The sequence below is a fragment of the Sphaerodactylus townsendi genome, linkage group LG03 (genome assembly GCF_021028975.2).
Source record: "Sphaerodactylus townsendi isolate TG3544 linkage group LG03, MPM_Stown_v2.3, whole genome shotgun sequence".
NCBI lineage: Eukaryota > Metazoa > Chordata > Lepidosauria > Squamata > Sphaerodactylidae > Sphaerodactylus > Sphaerodactylus townsendi.
This window is the reverse complement of record NC_059427.1, coordinates 81786231-81810975: the sequence shown is the minus strand read 5'-3', so window position 1 is coordinate 81810975 and position 24745 is coordinate 81786231. Positions and strand designations below refer to the sequence as shown.

Here is a 24745-nt window from a genome sequence, read left to right as displayed (position 1 = left end):
TGGTTGCCCTCCTCTGGACCCACTCCAGCCGGTCAATATCCCTCCCGAACTGCGGTGCCCAGAATTGTACACAATATTCCAGGTGAGGTCTAACCAATGCAGAATAGAGAGGTACGATTACATCCCTCGATCTTGACACTATACTCCTATTGATATAACCCAGAATCGCATTGGCTTTCTTGGCCACCGCATCACATTTGACTCATATTTAGTTTATGGTCTACTAAGACTTCCAGATCCCTTTCGCATGTAGTGTTATCAAGCCAGGTGTCACCCATCCTATATCTGAGCATTTCATTTTTTCTGTCTTTGTTTTGGCCCAGCTTTCTAATCTGTCTAGGTCATTTTGAATTCTGACTCTGTCCTCTGACTCTGTCCTCTGACTTTGTCCTACCCCTCCTAATTTAGTGTCATCTGCAAATTTGATTAGCATGCCTTCTATTCCATTATCCAAGTCGTTGATAAAAATATTGAATAGCACTGGGCCTCGGACAGAACCCTGTGGCACTCCACTAGTCACTTCTTTCCAGGATGAAGATGAGCCATTAATTAGCAGCCTTTGAGTTTGATCAGACAACCAATTAGAAATCCATCTAATAGTAGCATTGTCTAGTAGTCCACATTTCACCAGTTTACTTGCAAGAATATTATGGGGCACCTTGTCATAAGCTTTACTAAAATCCAGGTATGCTACGATTTTAGTAAAGCTTTTGACAAAGTGTCCCATAATATTCTCGCAAGTAAACTCAGCCCTTTTGAGGTTGAGTGGCACTAGCTCTTCACACTCTACACCTTTCTTTTGGTCTATCCCTCATGTTAACACTTATGCTTTGCTTCAGTTCTGTTTTTTAGACATCTGCTTGGTTCTACAACCCAAAACCTAGTTCATTGTTTATTGAATGTTCCATCTAGTTGATTGGATTGACTCACTCTGTGTAATCCACTGGGAGTCCCAGTAAGAAATAAATAAACAAGCACATAAATTTTAAAAATTCAACTTGGAAAAGCAGTGCAAGAGGAAAGGCTGAAGTCTCTCCTTCACATTGAACTCCTGTTGAATCAAGCCCCAGTACAACTGGGATGTCACGTCTTTGTAATTATAGGCAGGCTGTAGAGCAAGATGTAGCCATTGCTTGAACAGGGAATGTGGCTGCTCTGTATAGAGAATAATAATAATACAGTGCTTCACATAGAGACCGGTAGTTGAAGAGATGGCAGAGAGAACCTGCCCTTTTGAGGCAGAGTGGCGCTAGCTCTTTACTCAACTACACCTTTCTTTTGGTCTATCCCTCTCCTCACCTAAAACAAGCTTGTCCCGGGGAAGCTCCCAGCTGGAGTCATAAGGAAGTTGCATCGGGTCCACGTAGATATATTCATGCCCATCAGAGCTGACTGATTCAATTACCTTCCAGCGGATTTCATAGCGAGGTTTCTAGAGAGGGAACAGAAAGGTGTTACAGAAGGACTGTGTTGTGCAAAATGAAGAATAGGTTCAAGGTAAATCCAGAATGCTCCCCAAGAAGGTTTTTATAAGTGCCATCTGAAGCAAACCTACTCAGATCTATTCAATGGGTTTCACTCCTAAGAAAGTGTTCTTAGGAGTTCATGGTATGTGATTTGCGCAAAGCATTTCACATTCGCACACATTAGGGTTACTAACTCCAAGACAGGAAATTCTGGAGGTTTGGGGGTGGTTTGGGAAATGGAGAGATGTCAGCAGGGTATAATGTCTTAGAGTCTGCCCTCTAAAGCTGCTGTTTCCTCCAGGGGAGCTGATCTGTATAACCTGGGAAAAAAGTTGAAATGTTGGGATATCTCCTGGGGGCTGGCAACCCTAGCACATATTCTTGCTTTTCTTTTTATCAAAGGAAAGTTACTGCCTCCCTAAGACCAATCCCCAAGTGAAGACAGACTGATTTTTAAAATAACCGTAGGCAACCATACAATTATGCACACGAGTCCTGTTGAAATCCATGGAGCTTGAGTAAGCGTAGCAGTCTTAGACTGTTGCTTATATGTAGTGGCGTTTTCCCTAGCCGCCCGGTGTCCTCAGGCGAGTGTGCTGTCCCTCCTTCCCTAACCTGGGGGTTGGATTCCCCAGATGGTGTTTTGTCCCCTTGGCCCAGAGGGCCAAGAAACAACCTCGGCCACAGGGCGCCTGCATGAGTGTACCTCCTGGCCTTCCCCACACAACCAACGCCCCCCTCTTAGCAGGTCTTTCCGCCTTCCTTCTCCTGGCTGACTTGAGAGTTCACCCCCCCCCCCCTCGTTGCTTCACAGGGAGAGGAATTTCCCGGGGTTTGGCTCTTCCCTGTTGCCTCACAGGGAGAGGTGTTTCCAGCCTGTGTGAAAGACTCCCACCCTGTTACTGCACAGGGCTGGGATCAGTCCAAACCATGCTCTAGGTTCTGGCAGGGGGTCTGGGCTCCAGGGTCCTCTTCCCTCCTTCCCACTTCCCACATTGAGCTGTCCCTTTCCCTTGCCTATTCACACCACCACCCACATTTCCTGCTGCTGCGGCAGCTCCTCACTCTCCCTTTCCCACTTCCTTATATCCTTTCTGCCCTCTCATTTCTCTCCCTCATCCCAGCTGCTTCCCCAGCCCATTTCCCACATCCGCCTCAGTTGTGGGCGGGCGGACCCTGCCGGACCTAACCTGCTTCTCCAGCCCACCTCCCACATCCGGTTCAGTTGTGGGCGGGTGGGTCCTGCTGGGGCTAAAACTCCTCTCTTCCCTGCCTTCCTCTTTGAACAAGGCCTCTAAGGCCTCTACCGTCCCTGCAAGAGGCTCCTCTGCAGCCTTCCCATCTCCCGCGGTGCCAGCCTGTGTGTGACCCAGCGGGGCAAGTCCGGGTGCTGCGGCCGAGCCTGGACACATGTTATGTTCCTCCACAGAGGAATAACAATTTGAAGTTAGCAATTATGTTAACTTTTGTACTATCTAAAATAGAAGTACTTCAGTTTTTGAAAAGTTTCATTTTTCCCCTTCTCAAACCCCAAGTTCTTGCTGACTACTGTCTTGCTTAAGTTGGCAAATGGCGAGTGTTGGTGAAATGGTTTTATAGTATCTGGAAAAGCTGTTGCATGTTTTAAGATTATTTTCCTACTAGCTCTGGTGAGGAGTTGAACTCTCACAGTCCTTTGAACACGAGCTTTCATATGAATCACCCATGATTTGTATCCCAGACTTTTCTTTAAAGTTTTTATCTAATGTCTGGAATACTGATAGACCATGCTAAGCTGAACTTCACTCTATCACTTGGTGTTTCTACAGTTCTGAGCCTTCCAGTTAAACATTCAGTAGGTCAAAAGCTAAGGCTTCATCCTTTGCTTATGCAAATGATGATACTCAGGGTCAAATTAGGTGAGATGTTGGAAGATCTGTTATTGGCAGTGAAATTCTGAGTGAATTATATCTTTTAAAACTCACTGGCCTTAGAAAGGTATCTCTGTTCAGGAAACTATATGTTTCCCAAGCATTTTTGTTTATTAGTAACAAACAATGGGTGCAGTTTAACTCTTTCCCATTTCTATGCTGTTTCCAAAATCTTTGTGAATGTGCTATGTGACCTACTGAGGACAACATGCAGGTGACATACAGGCAACCTGTCCAGGACAGACCACACAGCAGCTCAGAAAAATGGCATAGGGGAAAGAATTAACCCTCCTCTACTATGCCCCAAACCAGTGGTTCTCAACCTTCCTAATGCCACGACCCTTTAATACAGTTCCTCATGTTGTGGTGACCCCCAACCCTAACATTTATCCATTTTACAGATGAAGAACACTGATGCAGAGTGTCTTTGGCGATCTCCGTGAAAGGGTCGTTCAACCCCCAAAGGGGTTGGGACCCCCAGGTTGAGAACCGCTGCCCCAAACAATAACACTCCCATTCTACTACTGTTTAGCAACAAAAAGGTTTCGGAGATAAATTCTCCCAGCATTTTGTTGGATTTGATCCAGTTGCTACACTGGTTTAAAAGTACGGAACACAGAACTCTGCCCCACATAGTCTCACAAGTGAGGCAAACTTTCTCTTACTTTTCTCCACAAGACAATGAGGATCACCAGGAAAAGAACCATGATCACCAGCAAGCCCAAGATGACTGAGATGATGATTACTTTAAAGGGCAAGTCTGAAACAGTAAACACATGCAGAATCATCAGATATCTCCAAAGCAGCCATTTTCTCCAAGGGAACTGATCTTGGTTATCTGAAGATCAGTTGTAACAAGTGTCTGGAGATCAATTACAACAGCAGAAGATCTTCAAGTGCCACCTGGATGGAGGCTGGCAACCCTAGCAAGGAAGCACTGACACAAGGCCTTGCCTTGAGCCCCTTGTATCCGTTTGCTCTTTGTTCCTTGTCCTCAAACTCGTTCTTGATTTCAGTCAACAGCACTTAAAAAGCATTGTATATTTTCTGCAAAGGTATTATGAGATGGGTGTTATATGCAGAGAGAAAGCGATATCAAAAGAAAATAAATAATAGGTGCAAAATATAACTTTTTGCACTTATTTCTCATTTTCTCTTGATATTATTTGAATGAGCACAATTTTGCAGCACAAAATCTGTAATGGTCTTATATTTAATACTTCATTCATTTGTCTGCCTTTTAAACTGAGATTCAAGGCTTATTGCAAAGTTTTTTTAAAAAAAATGTAATGTAACAATATATTATATGCAACACACAATTCAATGCAACTGGATTACAAAATTGGAAAATAATGCAACAAAACATTGTGACATTCAATTAGCAACGAAATGAAATAGTCTAGATTAGAAATCTACAACTCTTGATAAGAATGCCCTTTTGAACAATTTATAAAAAGAAAATGTATTGTTGAAGGCTTTCACGGTCAGAATCACTGGGGTGTTGTGTGGTTTCTAGGCTGTATGGACATGTTCTAGTAGCATTTTCTCCTGACGTTTTGCCTGCATCTGTGGCTGGCATCTTCTGAGGATCAAAAAAAACTTCCTCACTCTTCATATTACACTTGAGATTCCCTCATAAATCAGTCTAGTGAGAGGAATTACACACCACTAACTGCTAAAACAACTTTTAAAACCCTAAATACCTACATGATGTTAAAAAGTGTGTTGAATAACACTGGGCTGAGATTGGGTATGCAGGTTTTCGTGGCGGCGAAAATCATGCCTTTAAAAAAAATTCTTCTTGTGCACGAAGTGACGGCCAGGCGTTTCAATGGCGCACCATGAAGTTGTAACATTTTTCCCGCTTCTCAGCGGTTTGGCCAAATCAAACATGCTCCCTCCCTCTCTCCCTCCCTCCTTTCTGGTGGCATGTTCTGACAGGGTGGCTGCCATATTTTGATCTGACAGGAGGCTCGCGAAAATTCAGATTCTCACCAGTTTGTGAACACGAGAGACGGGAAACCGGCGCTTTGTGACATTGTCACAACGCAGCTCCTACGTGGCGAAACGAAAAAAGGGATGCACGCTCACGTTTCCCGCCATGGAATGGCAGCCAATTGGGAATGAGGAGAGAACGATGTGCAGAGGTGATCCCACCTTCTGAACTCGCCTCCAGAGAGACGACCTTGGCTGCTGTGCGGAGTAACAGGAGTCGACCTCAGGTAACTACTTTTCCGCGGACACGAGTCGAACCTAGGTTGATTCTGAAGTGCAGAATCGGCCTTTGTTCCCTCCTCTCCTCAAACCTCACCATCCCCAGGTTCCACCTCTATACCTGGAATTGGCAATTATATCTCCTCCCCACCCAACTGCCAACCAATCTTTATCTGCCCTCAATCTTATGTTTTCTGTCTCCTCTCCCCTTCCCTACAGCCTCTACATGGGAAGACTCCAGCTTAAATATGCACCTGATGTCAACATTTTTTTTAAAAAATCAGCCCTTAGTTATCTATTTCCTCCCCTGTTTTAATGTATTGCAAAACTGCTAAGAAAAAAAGGGGAGGGGGACTCCAGATAGTTTAATGTTCTACTTCTTCCTTCCTGGAATCACCTGCATGTGGATGTCATACCTTCAGCACCTTTAAAAGGTACGGCAACAGACAGAAACGCTCTTAGGGCTACTTCTTCTGAAAGCATGAAGAGCCAGGGGCATCTGAGGTATTTCTGGTTATCATATGACTCAAAAAGATGGGGGGGGGGGCAGTAAAGCCCACCGCTCCCAAGGTAGGGCCTTTTGGCCCCCCTGTACAAAAAGCAGGAAACGAGGGCGCTGGTGAGGAAGCTCACTACTCTTGAGGTGAAAGGAGAGATATCCCGGGCCTTTGTATCTGATCCAGTAGAGTGTTAACAGTGGCTACCTGGGCAGCGAGGCTCCAAGCAGGAGGGATCCACCAAGGGTGCCTGCAGGAGCCGCCACCCAGTCTGGGGTAGGCTGGGAAGTTTGCAAGGTAGGGCTGCGCATCAGGCTCCTGCAGCAGCGGAGCCTAGGAAACTCCATTCCCCAGCGAGCCTCAGGCTGGTTTGCAAGGTAAACGGCCCTCGGGGCAGAGGCGCACGGCTGCTATGGCTGCTGGTGCCAGGAAAGGCTGGCCAGGCAAACATGGAGCAGAATCTCCGGGGTGTGGAGAGTCTTGTGCGGTACCCGGCAAGCGCGACCCAGGCACAGAGGGAGTCGCTGGGCACCATGCCACAGGAGAGGCTGGGCACCCCCCCCCCCCATGTGACTGGATGCCGAGTGCCCGGGGACATGTGACACCACACTCTTTAGTTACTTTCCTAGTACGCAGGGCCGTATCATGTCCCCATGGGTGATACACCCCTGGGTATTAGGAAAGTAACTAAAGAGTGGGGATTTTAAACCATATAGCAGGTTTGTTGGCTGATACTATTGGCTGACTGAGACAAGTTAAGGTCTGCTAATTCTTCAGCTTTTTAATGATACCTGCTTTTGGAGCTCTGTAATTTTGTTTTCTGAGTTGATGATCTGGGACCCTCTGCTTTAATTAGTTAATTTAAAAGCTACCGTTTTATTACTGAAATATTAGATTAGATATACTTTACACATTGCAGACACAGAACTGTTTCCAAAATTCCCAAGGAGGCTATAAAGGCAGTTAAACACAGAAGTATTTAAAGGATGTCCTGTGAGACTCACTGTATGGAACCAAGGTGATGTTCTGAGAATGTGTGCCCAAGGCATTTTGAGTGACACAGCTTACGAAGACTGGCTCATCTACTCTGTGGAAGTGCAACTTGCTTGTCACAGTGTAAATCTTCAAGTCATCTTGGTAGGTGAAATTTGTCTGCAGATTCATCTCTCCAGAGACATTTCCCAGAATCCTGGTTGCGTCCCCATTACACCTTTTGTGGAAGGAAGAAATCAATGGAAGTTAATTTGAGGGCTTAAGTGATATGTTCAAACGTGTCTCTTATGAACTGCATAAACATGCATGAACATCACAAACCATGATTCCATAAGACACAACTGAAAAGCTTCCCCACATGAGTCAAGCAAGGGCCAAACTTCTCATGACAGTATGATTTGAAGTCTCAGCATTTTATTTGACTTACCAAAAGTACTGTAGTGGTGCCTCACAGCACTTGGGCAAGATTTTTGAAAATTATTTTTCCCACCCCACTTCTCTGACTGGAAATGGGTACCTATCTTATCCCCTAAAAAGGCAACCATTTTTAATTAGGGAATAAATGCAGAGGGAACAGTTATTATCCCTTTCTTCAGTGCCAGAATCCTTCTTTAGATCACCACCTCAGCAGCTTTTGGGGCCAAATAACAGTTTAGTGTATTGTCGAAGGCTTTCACGGCCGGAATAGCTGGGGTGCTGTGTGGTTTCCGGGCTGTATGGCCGTGTTCTAGCAGCATTCTCTCCTGACGTTTCACCTGCATCTGTGGCTGGTATCTTCAGAGGATCTGAAGTTGATCCTCTGAAGATGCCAGCCACAGATGCAGGCAAAACGTCAGGAGAGAATGCTGCTATTGAACTAAACCATACAAGGCTCTTCCAACCTCTTTAGCTCCGATGGTTCTTGCATTCTGTTGTTTGGAACCATTGTGCTGTTTGTTTGCTTATTTACTGTATTTGTAGCTCATTCTTTCCCATCAAGACAGACTCAAGGGGCTTTATTTCTAAATATTCACTAGAAACAAACCAGTAGTATTTTGCAAAAGATCTGTACTACAACAGTTCTTTATACAAAAGTTAATTCTTGACACTGTTTCAATCAAATTATATAAAATTGAAACTAGCAGTTATGGGAAGGGGGAGAGAAATGTATCTGCCTTACTTTGCAGCCAGAAAGGCAACCCTCTTAGAGTAATGACAGATAATTGATGGCATGAGGGCCAAATCTGTCTTTTCAAATGATGCCAAATTTACCTGTTGTTGAATATACTAGTGGGGAAGAAGAGGGGATAAGTAAAGACGTTGGCATAGTCCAGTAGTATCTTAAAAGCTAACAACATTTATTTCAGCATAAGCTTCTGTGAGTATCACAGCTGGGGTTATCAAACTCTAGCTGGAGCCTGGAGTTCTCCTGGAATTACAACTGATCTCCAGACTACAGTGATCAATTTCCCTCAAGAAAAAAGTAGCTTTGGGGTGGACTCTATGGTCCATTATGCATGAAAACCTTACCTTGGGGCTCTTTGCTGCACAATGGGGTTGTAGTGGGACCTCCTTGCATTTCTCTGTTTACACACAAGGAGATGCTCACTGCACAGCTTGTTTACTGAACACTCCTGGATCAACTTTCCCTGGTTCTCTTAACTCCACCCATCAACTCACTCTTAAAGGCACAGATCTCATGATACCAAGTAGTCACAAAATTGCTGGCTTTGTTAAAGCTACTGTTATGTCAATATTGCTATTATAGCAGTTTTTTTTATATTGCAGCCCCTTTCCACAAATAATCCCCACCCCCACCTCCCAAATGAAAGAGGCGAAGCAGTTCCCTGGATCAAAAACTGCTGAAGGGGACCATGTCCTAAAACTGATATTTTCTCTCTACCACCCACACACCCATCCACACTTCCTGCTGCTGGTGCTGCTGTGGGAAGAGAGAGAGGCTTGTTACTAAATGCCTGGTTCGTCCACCATTCATAATTCATCCTACAGACATCCTCCCATTGAGACTGTTGGTAACTGCAGTGGCTCTGGAAGGAAGAGCACAAGGAAAATCCACCATTTGGAGATTTTCAAATGCAATAAAAGTCAACCAATTTGCAGTGATTTGTTTATGTCAATATACTGATATTGTAATATAATAAGTAACAAATATCGAAGTAATAAAAAATCTGAAAAGATTCTTTGCCTGCCGTTTGCCCGCAGATAGGGGGCAAGGGGAGAGGCATACATGGGAGTGTGAGGGTGTGGGAGGGGTGAAACTAGTAGGCTGGGAGCGGGTGGAGGGAAGATGTCCAGGGCAAAGCTGTGCTCACTGGCAAATCTCCTCTGCTCTGGCAATGAAGAAAATTAAAATTGCACTTAAAATGATGTTGTTTGGTGTAGGGAGAATGGAAATTGAAAGCAGGGCTCAGGGAAATACATCCATACAAGAAATTGGGCTGCAATTGACATTCGTCCTTGTGGTGAAGCAGGCACAGTATGTGTAATGAGCCAATAGCATCAAATCCCTGGTAAGCTCCTCCCCAAACGTTGTGCTCTCAAATGTCCAGGAATTTCCCAAACCAGACTTGGCAACCCTTTGTCACAGCTGTGCAAGAGAGATAAAAAACAGGCCAGCAAGAAGAAAACATTCCCCAAAAGACAGATCAACATAACTAATCTTATCATGTGAAGATTTTTTTTAAAAATGGTTACTGAACTGAAAAGGTAAGTCTTATGTTGTAACCTGCCCTGAGATCTTCATGTATAGGGTGGCATAAAAATACATATTAATAAACAAACAAACAAACAAACAAAACATAACTTCAAAGTGAATGAGGCAAGTTTTTAAAAAATCCTAGCCAGGTGATAATTGAAGTCTGATGGTAACATAACTCCTGACTTTCCATCCATTTAATTCAAAATTCTATGTGCTTTGGAAGTTATCGTCTCACCATTTGGCATTATTACAGGTATACCAGACAACTTCTGGCAGGGGCATCCCTTCTGCGACGCATGTCACTGTTTGCTCCCCACTAGTAGAATTGATGCTCTCTATGAGGTCAGTCACCTTAGCTGAGACTGGTGGTTAAATGGGACAAAAGGATACAAGTTAACTGGTTAAATAGCAGGAAGGAGTGGGTAGTAATAAACAGTTTGAGCAACAGAGGAGCATCATTTTATTTAAATAAATAAATAATAAACCTTTATTCAGTGTTTCCCCCACTTATGTTATTTTATTTATTTAAAACATTTTATGCTGTCTTTTACTTCATAATTAAATTAGAGTCAGGCTTGTATATGATACTGGATTATTCAGCATGGTAAAATCCCAAAACACTTTGGGTAGAATAAGATATTACAAAGAAATAAGTATTTAGCATCATAGATTTTCTTAAATAATGCTCCTGTAGAGACAGGTGTGGGGGCTACTTTAACCCTTCTTTCACCCACCAGCTCCCCCCCTCTCTCTATATGACCTGGCTATGGTCCAAAACCTCACGTCATTGGAGTTAACATTTGCTGAAAAAAAATTGTTACGTGACAGTAGAAAACTCACAAAGGATGACAGTTCAGTGCAATGCAGCTACAAATAGGGAAGTCCTGGCTTGTTGGGACTAAGGTGCAGATTACTGGAGAATGCAATGGCAAACCACTCCGTAAATACAGTCCACCTAGTAAATGTCATGATGTGACATCACCCCTTGGGTCAATAATGACCCAATGTTTACATAGGGGGCTACCTTTAAACTTAGCATGCACTGTACTGGATTTATGGTTCCTTTTACGAAGAAAACTTCAGGTCTTTGTAATCAGGATATCCTGCGCTACATACAAACCAAATTTTAGCTTCTAGGAACATGGCAATACTTTTAACAAATACAAGGACCTATTGATTTAATTTAAACATATAGGAGTAGAAATATCCAGTTTTCAGAATTATCCAGTAATCACAGTGTTGGACTTCACACACCAGATTTCAGGCCTTAATTTCATCAGGAAGGAACACTTCCATGTCCCTGTGAGTTACTGAGACAGTTAGAAATGCCAATGATGCATTTAGAACACTATTCACTAGTGATCACCCCATGTCAAGTGGATATTGTAGAACTGGAGAAGGTACACCAAAAGGCAAACAGGCAGGAAAATCCTGTGGTCCCATTGTGATGGCTTACATCAACATCACATTCTTGTAATGCAGTCAGGCTTCTGGTTCTCCCAGCAGCAAAGTAGGGAGAAAAAGTGATACTATCTTAGAGTAGAGATAATATATCAGTACTGGCAGTTAATCCCAGAGTGTCCATGGCAACACACAGTCACAGTGTTGCACACCAATGAAGTCTCCAAATTAGCCATGCACAGAAATCCAACAATGCACAAAGAATACAGAACAAAACAATGATGCCCAGCAGGTAGATCAAACACAATTTGACAGCCACAAAATATCACAAAGAACCTAAGCAAGGTTCCTTCTAAGCTTATATGCAGTAACCAAGGACTCCCCAACAGAAGATTTCAAGTCCCACTAAAAAGCAGTGTCCTTGCAAAGTGAATGTGTGGACTGTCAGGAAGAGAGAAGGGAAGTGAAAATGGAAGCTACAGCTGCACATTCACGGGGAATAGACCTCAAAGCCTTCTTGGGAGGAGTGCGGAGATGGGAAGTAAGACATGACAATTTGAGTAATGTCAAAGGAAATATTGAAGTGATTATTAAAAGCACAACTCACCTTCAGAAGCCTGCCCAGGCACAAGCATGCCGCCAGCAAAAAAGCAAGCAAAAAGTAGGTCACAGGTGACACTGAAGTGCTTATTCATATAAACATTCTATATTTTCCAGGTCACATTTAATTACACTTTGCCCTATGTCCTGGTCCATTTGTATGTAGCTTATCACATGATTCACACAAAGAGCTCAGCACACATTTTAAGTATATGTGCTGCAAAGGCTACATATAAGGTCTTCTCCTGCAAAAACCAAACTAAAAAGATGTGCTCACCATTAATCTGTAAGTAGAAGGACATCTCCTGTGAGTCATCTTCATTGAATGCTTGAACAGTGTATAAACCTCCTTCACTCTGTTTCACCCTTATGAGGGATAGGGAAGTTTGATACCTGCAGGACAGAGAACCTTACAATAATTGAGTTGCTGGACAAGGAGGCCAGTTCGGGCAGATGTATATGATCAAAAAGAGATTTGGAGCTGAACTACATGTTATGTGAGAAAGCCTGGATCAGATTTCCTGATGATTTTTTTAAAGCAGCTGCGACAAACAGATTTTGATTGAGCAGTTAGCATGAGGGAAGGAGTTTATTTAACCCTTTCTGAAGCAATGCCAATAGCAATTAGCCCCCTAATTGGTATTGGCCCCAATAGTGAGAAAAGACAGATACAATATAGGTGCCAGTCTTTTTGCTGTACAGGATGAACAATATCTTGAAAGTTGTGTCTATTGATTCTATTGGGAAAAGAGATTACCACCACTGCTACTCCTCTGCACCATGGCTCCAGTCCAAGGAAATACTTTAGAACCACACTGCTCATATTATACTCACTTGGTACTCATAATTTTCTGGAGCCTTCTACACATGTCCACAAGAACACAACAAGTGCACTGGTCATGATTCAATTATGTCATGCAGCAGCACAGATGTTTGGTAAAGACAGCTCTGTCACTATCAGCCACTTGGAAGACTACGAGCCTTACAAATCACATGGAGCAGGAGGGAAGGGAAAACACAAGGGCAATGCAAAATACAGCCAGGCCCAAAAAATGAAGGGGAAGGTATAGATTCACTCTCAAACTGGTGATGATTGTGCCAATTATCTCATATAGCTGTATATATAGACTGAATAAAACAAAAGAATCTAAATGTCTTGCCTCAGGCACATTACTGTGCATGCTGGATCCAATTTGGCAAGGAGATTGATATAGCAAAGCATGCCAGTGCTTCCCTATACCGATTATTTGCTGAATTGGGATTAATGCTTATCCTAGTTTGTAGAAGAGAGTGTATTCTTTACTTCCAGCTATCTGGGAACCTTGAGAATCCTGAAGCCATTCTGTCAAATTGGTGCCTGAGATTGGCCTTGAGTGAATTAGTGACCATGTGATCTCAACTTTTAATATTTAAAACGTGGATTCTGGAATACATGTGACCAGCTCAACCTTCTACACCCCAGCTGAGCTCTTTAGCAAAATACACCTAGGTGTGAAACCTGGTACTTAACATACCCACTTGCTTTCTACATTCCACTTTCTTAAGAGTTTTTCCCCGTCACCAAGTACCAAATTCAGATTTTTGCTTGCTGTCGATTCCAAGTAATGATGCTGCTACTTCAGCCTAGCAACCATGCAGAAACTGCAAAGGAGTTTGTATGTGGAATTAGTAAAAAGATTTTCTTGTGAACATCTCTCTAGTATCCAACAAAGTCACCTCTGTTCTCTGCTCCCAGGGATGGGGTGGGGTGGGGTGTGGCATGTGATTGCTTAATCTTGAAACTAGAGGTTGAAAATACAAATATCTAGATGGTAGAGAATCCAGAAGTTGGGTTAAAATCAACTGTGCTAGATGACTTTTGACAATAGGTAGCTTACCTAGTTTCTGACAAATTCTTAGTGCTGATGGAAAATCCGCTGTTGCCCTCTAAAAGCAGGGGCTGATTATTCCAGAGCCACATGATGGTGGGGAATGGATAGGCTTCAATGTGCACATGGAAAGTGCTACTTTTATGCAGCTCAGCAAACACAGTGTCATTCAGAATAGAGTGGAAGCTCACAAAACCATGCTCTGTATAAGGAAGGAAGGAGGAATGGACATGTTATATAGTAAATCAGGGTTCCCATTGGGATTACAATCCCTTCCTGTTGGGAGGGCAAGTAAGTGTTTTGACTTGTATGGATGCAGATGAGAGACATAAGACGCAAATGCAACAGGGATCTGATTCTGCAATTAGCCATTTTCAGTAATACGATGTATGGGCCTACTTCTGCCAAAGAAAAGCCGTTCAAATCTGAATGTTCTGATTTCGGAGAACTATGACCTGGATATTTGAATGTTAAGCTAAAACTCTCACCCCCTAAAAATATCTTTTTGAGACTTCCATGAGATATTACATAGTGATGGTGCCTATAAAATAGGAAAAGCTCAAAACTAGGTCTATAACAGCAATCAATTACATCAAAACAAATCAACTAACATTAAAACAAAATACTAGAATGGCAGGCCTTGTTGGATTTAATACTCTGAAAAGCAGGCAGTGCAACTGTATTTTAAGAAACCTTTGTTAAGAGACAAATTGAAGCTTTTGACAAACGCACCAATCACTCGGATAAAGATTTCTTTTGTTTCTTTTCCCCCATGGTAGGTTTCAGTGGCTTCACAGATGTACGGCCCTTCATCTCCTAATTCTACGTTGTGGATTGTTAGGATGGAAATAGTAGAATGGCTGACCCCAGGCAAAATGTCTGTCACTGGATGTGCCACTTTGCCCACCTGCAAAGCGAACAGAATACACCAAGCATAAGTAGTACAGAACAGCACTGGATTTTTCAAGTACATTATTGTGGCCAATGTTCAAACCGTAAAATATTTAAAGACAAAATATTTACAGGAATCCTTCAGGGAAGAACATTTGTCTACTGCTCATCCACTGTCAGCTCTCCCTTTGCCATTATTTGAATGAATTTGCCCAAGCAACATATCGGATAGTGGAAAGTCATTAAGTGAAAGCTCTCTAGCAGAGGGACTGAAATATATGAAATAAGGCAACCCCTGTGTTCTGCGGGAGGCTGATGCAGCCCTCCAAACATAGTGGAGATAATTCGGAGTTGTAGCCAGGGGAGAAGCCAACAGCTAGTCATCTTCCTCCCGGCTGTTGCCTCAACAACGCTGATGCCTGGGTGCCTTTGCGGTGGTGCAAGTTCATTAAGACCAATGGGGGCTTTCAGGCAGCAGAGAAGCTTTTTGTGTTTTTTTGCCTCCCCGGGCTGCTGGAAAAACCTCTTGGGAATGGCAGGGTCGAATGGCAGGGTGGAGTGGCAGGCCATTGGATGGGGTCAGCCGACAGACAAATAATCACTTGCGTTAGATCATCACTTTGGAACCTTTCTCAAATTGGCCAGAAGAAGAATCTTTGTTCACCAACTGCAGGGGAATTTAACAGACCTGTTCCAGAGAGAGACTAACTAAGCTCCAGCTAGTGGTTGGCAAGATTAGAGCTGGTTTGCTGATTCAAGTTTGCTAGACAGGCATCTTGGAAGTATCTATGGATGGGGAATGGTAACCAAGCCAGATATTTTGGCGTGACTGGGCCCACGGGCTGGGGTGGGAACCCTTCTGATGCTGGGCACTCACTGAGTGCTGTTGAGTCATCATCTCTGAGCACATTTTGGTGTGTAACCTGTGACAATTGTGGAGAAACCAAGTTACCATGCTCAGAGGCATGTACTACTAAATGCTGCTGAACTCTCTGGGTAGCCTCTTAGGGAACCTACACTAAAAAAAACAGGAATGAGTTAATCAGTTGCAATTTAGATGCTGAAAAAAATTAATAAACCCTAATTCAACCTATATAAGATATATCAGGCATACCTTTTTTAGGTATGGAGTCAATTAAAGTATCAAAAAATGGCAGAATGATTATATACTGGCATCTGAGCATTGTCACTAAAAACTCAGGAGCATGGAGCACACACACCGGTGCTGTCTAAATATGCATTGGTGGCCCAGTCATTGCATCAGACACTGAGATAACAACTAACCACCCTCACATGTGTAGACAGGAGAGCTTCACAGTCCATCATACCGGCTGCGCCAAGATAATGAGAGGAGAACTACAAAAACATACAAACAAGCCCAAAACCCCACAGGTTTGCTTACCATCTGGCCTGGATAGCTCCAAGTGTAATCAATCAGTTCAATGTTTTTCACTGCACACATTACAGTGATATTTTCACCCTGCTTCACTACGGTCTGTACAGCACTGATAGAAACATTGATGACAAAGGCTGGAGACGCAGGCACTGAAGGGGAGAAAAACTCAGATTAACATGGAAGGAATCCAAGCTACAGCCCCTAAAGGAAGACCAATTCTCAAACTAAAAATCAATCAGGGCAGTGCACCAAATCCAATATACATTTCAGCTGGCTGCCTATTTCACAGTGAGGGAGTTGTCTGTATTTTTCACTGTGCAGACAGTTCAATTTTCAGCTCATCAGACATTGAGCAGTTTTTTCAGGTCTGGGATCTGAAATGCTGGAGTCGAGATTCACTTCCGCAATGGTTGCAACAGCTGTTTACCCTTCTTCTGTTTATATCGAAATATGTGCATTTCTGCTGGCAATGAGCAAACTAACTTCTGATCTGATTCTTTTTTTCTGAAGCAGGCCTCAATGAAAAACCAACAAGTTGCAAAGGCATGACCTTTTTATTGTAAAAGAGCGGCTGCAAATCCATTGCTGCCAGGGAAGGGCAAAGGGAAGAGTCCCCCGGCCTCTGCCCTTAGCGGGGTGAAAGTAGGCTGGTGGCCATGCCCATTAAGGGCAAAGACATTGCGGCACTGCCAGCGCCATGACATATCCTCTGTGTGCTAATGGGGGAAGCATGGGATCCTGAGAGGGGTTATCATGGTATCTAAGAAGTAGGTGGATATATAACACTGCTGCTCCCCCCCAAATGTCACAGGAAATGACCCATGAATGGCCATTATGTACTCTAAAGAAGAAAACAGAAAACCAACCGACAAATGTTCATATGTTTTTAATTACTAAAAGGGGTAATACATGCACAATTTGATATAACAAGCCCCCTCTTCTAAATGATGAAGAGCATTGCTTTTTTCCGGCTGAAATTTGCCTGTGAGTTGCATAGGCCATTTCTGCATGGTCAAAAAAACCAGCACCCTAGGGATGAAAAAAACACTGATCCACTGACGCTCCACCTGCTTTATTTAAGCCAGTGGGAAGCCGCTGCTCTGGCCGTGCGGAAAGGCCATAGGCTTGGCAATCACAATTTTAGAAGAATGATTATATACTGCAGGAGCAAAGTGTTTAAAGGCTCACCTTGAATTCTATATACCTGCAGGAGCAAAGTGTTTAAAGGCTCACCTTGAATTCTATAGACATAGTATGCTTCAGAGTCAATTTCTTGGTCATCCACTGTTGCCTTGCAGACAAAGGTCTTGTCTTCAAAGTACCCCTTAAAGCCTTGCTTATTGTTATACGTGGCAAGAATTGGATCCTCAATCCTCTTTTCATAAAGGGTCACCGTTGTGTTGGGATTTGTCACACGGCACGGGATAATGTCCTCAGTATGGCCTGTGCTGAAAACAAACAGGTCCTCTGGACTGCTAGGAAGGAAGGGCATAGTTGGGTCTGTAAGAGAAAAGGGGTACAGAGAAACCAGTTAGTTGTGGAGGTGCATTGTTTTAAATTTTATAATCCACCTTGAGTCTCAGTAAATACATAAAATGAATAATTATTCAAACTCTCAAAGTTTGGATCACTTAGCCAGTTATTTTCATTCAACATCATTATTCTAATTCTTCAACCCAACTCCCTCCCGCCCCAAAAGGCAAGTAGGCACCAGTACCTGGAACAAAGATGTAGACAGCCTTCCCCTCTGTTTGCCCTTGTCTAGAAGTTTGATTGTCGGCACAGGAATACTCCCCTGTGTTGATGCCAGTCACATTCCAGAGTGTGAGGGTGCTAACAAAAATGCCATCTTTTTCCTCCAACACAGCATCTATGTTACGTTTATCTTTTCTCCATGTTATCTCATTCTGCCCTGAGCATGTCAGGGAAAAATTTCTTGAAAGAGAGAGGATGACTTCAGGGTCACTGGGGGAGATCTCCAGAGCACTGATGTCTGATAATCCTTGAAAAAATTATTTGGGAAAGCAAGTAATGAGTAGGGCACAAAGCTCACATAAATTACAAATATCAATGACGGAATATACACTGGTGCACACAGGAGGTTAAAAGAAAGCAACCATGTTTTGTGTATAGTGTATTACTCTTAGCAAAAAAAAGGGACTTTCTGATAGACATGTATTTTGATGATCTCATACTTTATTTTCCCTCAAGAAAAGTGGGAAAAACACATAACTTACAGCAGATCATTATGGCATAAATAGAAACTTTAACTCTATTATTTATATTAGTTGATTAAAGGGGAAAAACAAATCCCACATGCATAAGAAATGCTGCACTTTCAAGATTATCTTGTTATTTTTCAGTTTTTAAGATATGAAATCTTAAAATACTGATGCATTAAATTATGATGTCAAATATGGTTGGTTCTTTGAATACATGGTGCAAACACACACACACACACAGGGGATGCAGCCTATTCGCACCTATCAGGCAGGGCGGTTACTAAAATTTTCTAAGATTGGAGGCGGGTTGTGTTGTGCTTCACTAGGGACAAAGGGGTGATGCCTGGGTGTGGATCCTGTGAATATGTTCAAGCTGGGTTATTTCATGGGACATGAGAATGGGACTGGGTGCCATGGGGGGCAGGGGGGCCCCAGGGCCCCCTGCAGCCACCCTGCCCCCCCATGGCACCCCCCACGTGTGTATGAACTGTATGAAATAAGCTCTACACTCTCTCATCGTCCTATTCTTTTTGTTCATTGGTATAAAGGTTAGGAAAGTATTATAGGTAAAGATTTTTCATTTTCTTTTTTTGCCTTGAAATTTATATTGGAAAGAGAGGAGTTTAAACTACTCTTTTAGATAAAGGATTTTGGATCTCTCCCTCTGTTAGTTTTCTTTCAAGTGGAATAGATAAAGTAGTTATAGAAATCTGAAGGGGATGTAGAAAGTAGGGAGGGAGGGAAATATGGGAAGGAGGGAGGCAATATAGGATGTTTTAGTTGGGGGGTTGAGCGAGATAGACAATTAGATATGTTTGTAATATGTTAACAATTGTAAACAGTTTTTGGTTTCTCTCCTTATGTTATTTAAAATCAATCAATACAAGTATATAAAAAAGAAATAATATACTACCTTTCGGTATATTGCTTTTTTACTACTTTAAACAATCATTATTTGAATCTAGAGGCGGGGCGAAGGGGAACTGCACCTGGGGTGCGTGCGTCCTGCGTCCTTGCCACAGTCCTGCTCAGGAATGCCCCACCCCTGGAATGCCTGGCCAAGCCCCTGTCGTGCCCCGCCCAAGCCCCATTGGCGCTACGCCACTGTTTGAATCCCACCACCATCGGAACTTGTTACTAAATTTTTTGAATCCCACCACTGTGTGTGTATGTATGTGTGTGTGTATGTATGTATGTCAGTTGAGAAAATTAACATGAATACAGGTTTTAGTATGAAAATAGGGATACTGAAACAAACATACAGTTCCTAGGCCTTTCTGTCTTAGGCCTCTTCTGCACATGCAGAAGAATTCACCTGCAATCCACTTTCAATGCACTTTGTAGCTGGATTTTACTGTGTGAAATTTGCAAACAATTGTGAAAGTGGATTGAAAGTGCATTATTCTGCATGTGCAGAAGGGGCCTTAGGCAGTTCTTTCTTACTTGTGATTACATGGTATAAACAGTAAATGAGAAAAAGGACAACTGAATGGTCCCGTTGTTTTTACTCCTTTCTGAACTTATGCTGAATTTTTGAGTAAAAGGTGGGAGGGAAAGTAAAAAAATTAAAAACCAATGAGGCTGAAACACCTGAATAATATACTTAAAAGGCTGGGAAGTCTGCTGTTGCACAGACCTGTGTGATTAGACTAGTGAGTTGTGTTGGACAGACCTACAAGGGTTAGGGATTTAAGAAAAATTTCACAGTTTTGAAAAATGACAGGGAAATGCAGGGCATTCCTTAATTACTTTGTATGAACCTGTCACAGTTGCCATCAAGGTCAGCGTGGGCCACTTGGATTGGCAGCAGTTCTCCAGGGTCTCGGGTCTGTTTCTCTTATATCACCTATTACACCATCCTTTTAAAAGGAGATGCTGGGGACTGTACACACTGACAATAACATGGCACTAACCCTGGCTTACTGTTCTACTCATTACAGGCACTGCATTGGCCATAGGAATGGAAAGCAGCACCACTTTTAGCCAGCCACAGCCTCTCAATGAAGAATCAGAACAATTTGGGAAGTCAAAATGATCCAGTTTGGAAACTGACTGTGTAGTTTGGCATTAAAAAGACTGGAAAAGTTTTGCAGGCTGCTATTCCACTTAAGTGTTTCCACCTCCAGGACCTCAAAGTTCATTCATCTGAGCTTCCAGTAGCATGACTGAATAAAAAACCCAAGATTTGTCTGTGCATGGTTTTTTAAAGAAAAAAATGCCCTGGTTTGCTTTTAAAATATTTTCCCCACATCTACACAGATTTATACTTGTCTGGAAAATGTTTTCCACAAACACAAAAGCAACAAGATGTCCAGGATGTTTGTAAAATAATATGACTAAAAGCCTTAATTATTGAAGGAACTAAACAGTTTAGCTCTTTAAATACTAAGGGTTTGGACTAAACATTCTGGAAACAGCCCTGGCCCTACTCTAAGATCATAAACAAACTGGAGGTGATTATGTTGATTTACTTGGTGTGAAAATACTACATATTTACCACTCCATTGCCTGAAGGATGTCTGAGACACTGCCAAAAAAGTCTGATCTATATATCAAAACATGCATATTTTAAAAAACTGTACAACAAAACCCACCATACTGAGCTAATGGTCCAAATACCCTGTTTTTTTGGCCTGCCATGTACATGAGAACCCTTTTCAATCCAGGTTTTTGGCAGTTCTAATGGATTAGCAAATAGGGTTGGTAGGTCTCTCCTTTTAATCAACAGGAGATTTAGGAAGGCAGGATTGAGGATGGCAATCAGTGTCATCTATCTGATGATATCACTTCTGGTTTATGCGAGAGTTCCAGTATTGCACTGGGGGGATGCTCTAGCACTCATGGGAAAACACTATGGTTTCCTGTGAGAGCCAGAATATGTCCTGCCCCCCCCCTTTGATGCCAAAACTTCTGCAAAAATTAGAAGTGACATCATTGTATAGATGATGCTGACCTTTCCCTCTTCCCTCTTTCTTCTGCCCACCAACCAGCTGAGAGTTGGTGGGAGCAGACATAATTGGCAGGCAACTACCCATCATAACTGGGTTACTGGGATCCCTAACAACAAAGCTGAGCTGGGAGATAGACAGTAGTTCTTAAGAAGGTGCAAGTGGTTTGACAGAGGCTTTGCTTTTCATGAAGTACAAAGAAGGTTGGCCTTCATTAGTACTTGGATGAGTGATGACCAAGAAAGTCCAGGGTTACTACACATAGGCAAACAATGACAAACTCCTGCCTGTTCATCTCTTGCTTGGAAAACCTTAAGGGGTCATCATAAGTCAGCTGTGACTGATGGCACTTTACCAATGTCACCATATCAAGCTGCTGTTAAAGACCCACTGAAAAGTTTAAAAAACACCCCAAAACACCCCATAATGTAGCAGTATTGTTCTTTTGTGCCTCACTGCTGCTTCTGGAAAATGAGCATTGCAGGTTTCCGAAACAATAAATAAACCTGAAAGATTTGCTAACCATAGGGAAAAAATGTAATAACTATAAAGACCATCAGCAGCAGCCTCAGCCTTCAGCTCTCTGGAAAAAGGGATAATTTGGTTTAGATCCACAGTGGCACGAGGCTCATTCCACTAACAAATTGGGGTATTTTCGCTTTCCCCATCTTGTTGCTGCTCTTTGTGACTTCCAAAAGGCCACCCCCAAAAGCTGAAATCCTATAAGATAGGACTCCATGTGGTATGAAGGACTGTTGTCAAAACATAAAACTGGCTACCTCCACTATATGCATAGCACACTGGTGGGGATTTCTCCAGATCTGACCCACTATTTTCAATCCACATTGAGACCCCATTGAGCTAGTGGGCTACATTAAGCTTTGTGGACAATTATGCAGACCTGCCCTACAGGAAACAGAATAAGACTACAGTATAGAAACAAATACGAAATATATAAAATATTGGTGCCTCTGCACTATTTTGAGATGGAGTGATGGAGTGGATGTCATTGACTCAGCATGAGAATTAGTCAATCTGAGCCTCTGCTTTTTTACACTGTGTGCTACTAGCAATTCATAGATACACTTGCCTTAACCACCAAACTCCACTTATTTGCTTACCTGGGAGGAGCAGAAGTGGGAAAAAGACCAGTTTCAAAGGACCATATATCATGGTGGGAATCCGTCTTACAGCTGGTAATGCTCTGTTAAAAAAGCAATGTGTCATGAGTGAGAAACTGCAGAGATTCCTTCGAAGAAAGCTGAGATGCATACTGATACTGAAATAAGCACATGAATAAAGTAAATAAAGCACACCATTCTTTAAATAATTTTATTTCTTTAAATTCAGCTGCTGCCAGTTCCTTTCTCAGTATGGAAATGACTCATAAGATCAAAGCCTTGCTTAGTGAATAGCCAGTACAAAATCAATCTATGTCATGAGATAGATACCAGGACTTTAAAAAGACCCAGAAGTGTTCTGGGAGAGATGTGGTGACAAGGCAATGTCACAGGGGCTATCCAGGATATTCCAATCGAATTATAAATATTTTTGTGCCGGCAATGCTGTCCGTCCATGAATCAGGATAATTGTGTCAGATTTTGCAATGTGCACTGTGAAGGCCTAAGAAACTGGAGAGACTCTAATGGGGTGCCAATACAAAAAAAAGAAAAAAGGCAGAGACCAAAAGAGGGGAGTAAGTGACATGGCACTTGACAGCTCTACAACACTGTTTCTGAAACACTATTCCCTGCTTACTTATGAAATGATGGCTATTAATAACACTACTTCAGATGTCACAAGAAGAATAGTTTGGATTTATCTCCCCCCTTTCTCTTCTGTAAGGAGACTCAAACACTAATAAACAACACTAGTAAATCAATCAATCAAACTCTGTTAAAAATAGGTTTAATCAGGGACAACCCTTCCAGAAATCATTTGCATAAACTATCTTGTAACGTACTCTGGCATTTGATAGCTAGCATCAGACACCAGTGATGCAATGGAAGTTTTGCATGCATTCTTGCTCTTAACAAATCCACCCAGTCTCTCTTGTCCAAAATTTGTCTGTTTTCCAATATTATAATTAAAAGCACCTAAAAAATCAGTTCTATGCAAAGTTACTCCAGCCTGTCCACTGATTTCAACAGGCTTACATTCAGAATAACTTTGCATAAGGTTGCAGCTCCAATAATGTAAACATTATTTGTTTAAAATCTCTCTTTCTATACACTCACACACAGAGAGAAACTATTCAACATGCTCCTTCCTTTCCTGATTACATCTTTTTCAAATTCTTTCTGTCAGTGATGGATAAGGACATAGAATAGTTATTGGCAAACAGTACTTGGAACTGTCTAGAGCAATTTTTGAAACTGTGAATAGACTGTCAGCTAGACCAAACTAGATGACACAATTAACAAAGAATTTCTGCAATCACTCACCTTACACTTCTTTGGAAGACTGGCTGCAGATCTATAAGAAGCAACCATGCGCACATCGATGCCCTTAGAAATTAAGATCGGATCCCCTACTCTTTCTATGTGAAGGAGGATAGAAATAGGAATTCTACTGTCCAATCTAGTTTATTGATTATATTGATTCTGCTTTTTTCCTCCTTTTAACATGAACTGTTACAATGTTGTCTTCATAGTGACAAAAGAGAAATTAAGAGGAGAAATGTGATCGCTGACAAATTTTCTGTATTGTGGTCCAAAGTAACCTTGATTTCTTGGGCTGTGAAATGATCTTGTGTGTTCAGGAAAATGGTCTGAAATGCTGCTGTTCGGCATCTGAATGCACCACTGCTACATCTATTGAAATCTCACCCTGCCTATAATATGTAACTTTGGAATCTAATTCTCAGTTAAGCTGAGAATTAAATTCTCTTGGTCACCAGATCCAACTGTCTCAGGGGCTTCCTGCTATTTTAGGGGTTACTGAGATAATGTACAAGGAGAGCTTTGAACAATTAAAAAGGTTGCATTAATACTACATCCAACATAAAAACAGTGCACTAAACCGTCTCCATTCTGGTCTAGATTAACAAGCAGAACATCATAAAAAGGCAGTTTCATCTATGTAACAGCAAAAAAAAAATCAATAACTAGAGCAAAAGTACCATTGTCATGCCAAAGTCTTATGCTGCACCAGAAACGCCCAAAGCCTTTGCCGGTCTGGCAGCAGGAGATGTCTGTTACTAAAGTGGTGCATTTATGTCTTGGCCTCATGTTTGCCTGCTCAGCACTGAGGGGGAAATGACTTTTAAATGATGTGTGGTCATCAGATATTTTTCTTGTTCTATCAACTCTGGTTTGAATTAATTGATTTACCAGTGAATCCCAATGTGTTTCTGATTTACTCAGCAACTCTTTCCAAAGCCATGGGATTCTTTCTTTTCTTCTTTCTCAGGTTTTCATTCATATGAAGAATGCACTTCCTGTTTACTTAGCTTTTGGAACATTCATATGTCATGAATGCTCAAGAGTATCTGCATCTATTTCCATTAAAAACAAATTCTGACTAAAAATAAGAGTTTCACTTTGGAGTTGCTCAAGTAATTTTCTATGACTGTCTGGATTTTTTAATGCTATGTGTTCTCCCAGTTTCAAACTGGATTAAAAATTCAATTTCCACTATCA

At 42.2% G+C, this 24745-nt stretch overlaps 1 protein-coding gene across 2 annotated transcripts in view; it reads right to left on the bottom strand.

Annotated features, from left to right (window-relative positions):
• PDGFRB (platelet derived growth factor receptor beta) overlaps nucleotides 1-24745 on the bottom strand; it is an 87484-nt gene that overhangs the window by 23471 nt on the left and 39268 nt on the right. For both annotated transcript variants that reach the window (XM_048489857.1, XM_048489858.1), the window contains 11 exons: nucleotides 22226-22308; nucleotides 17652-17936; nucleotides 17168-17434; nucleotides 15941-16083; nucleotides 14380-14554; nucleotides 13657-13849; nucleotides 12057-12172; nucleotides 10014-10140; nucleotides 7092-7297; nucleotides 4042-4136; nucleotides 1300-1432 (listed from right to left, as the gene is read on the bottom strand). In XM_048489857.1, coding sequence (XP_048345814.1) covers nucleotides 1300-1432; nucleotides 4042-4136; nucleotides 7092-7297; nucleotides 10014-10140; nucleotides 12057-12172; nucleotides 13657-13849; nucleotides 14380-14554; nucleotides 15941-16083; nucleotides 17168-17434; nucleotides 17652-17936; nucleotides 22226-22277 — 1792 coding nt within the window. In that variant the 5' untranslated portion in view covers nucleotides 22278-22308. The remainder of the gene's footprint in view (nucleotides 1-1299; nucleotides 1433-4041; nucleotides 4137-7091; nucleotides 7298-10013; nucleotides 10141-12056; nucleotides 12173-13656; nucleotides 13850-14379; nucleotides 14555-15940; nucleotides 16084-17167; nucleotides 17435-17651; nucleotides 17937-22225; nucleotides 22309-24745) is intronic.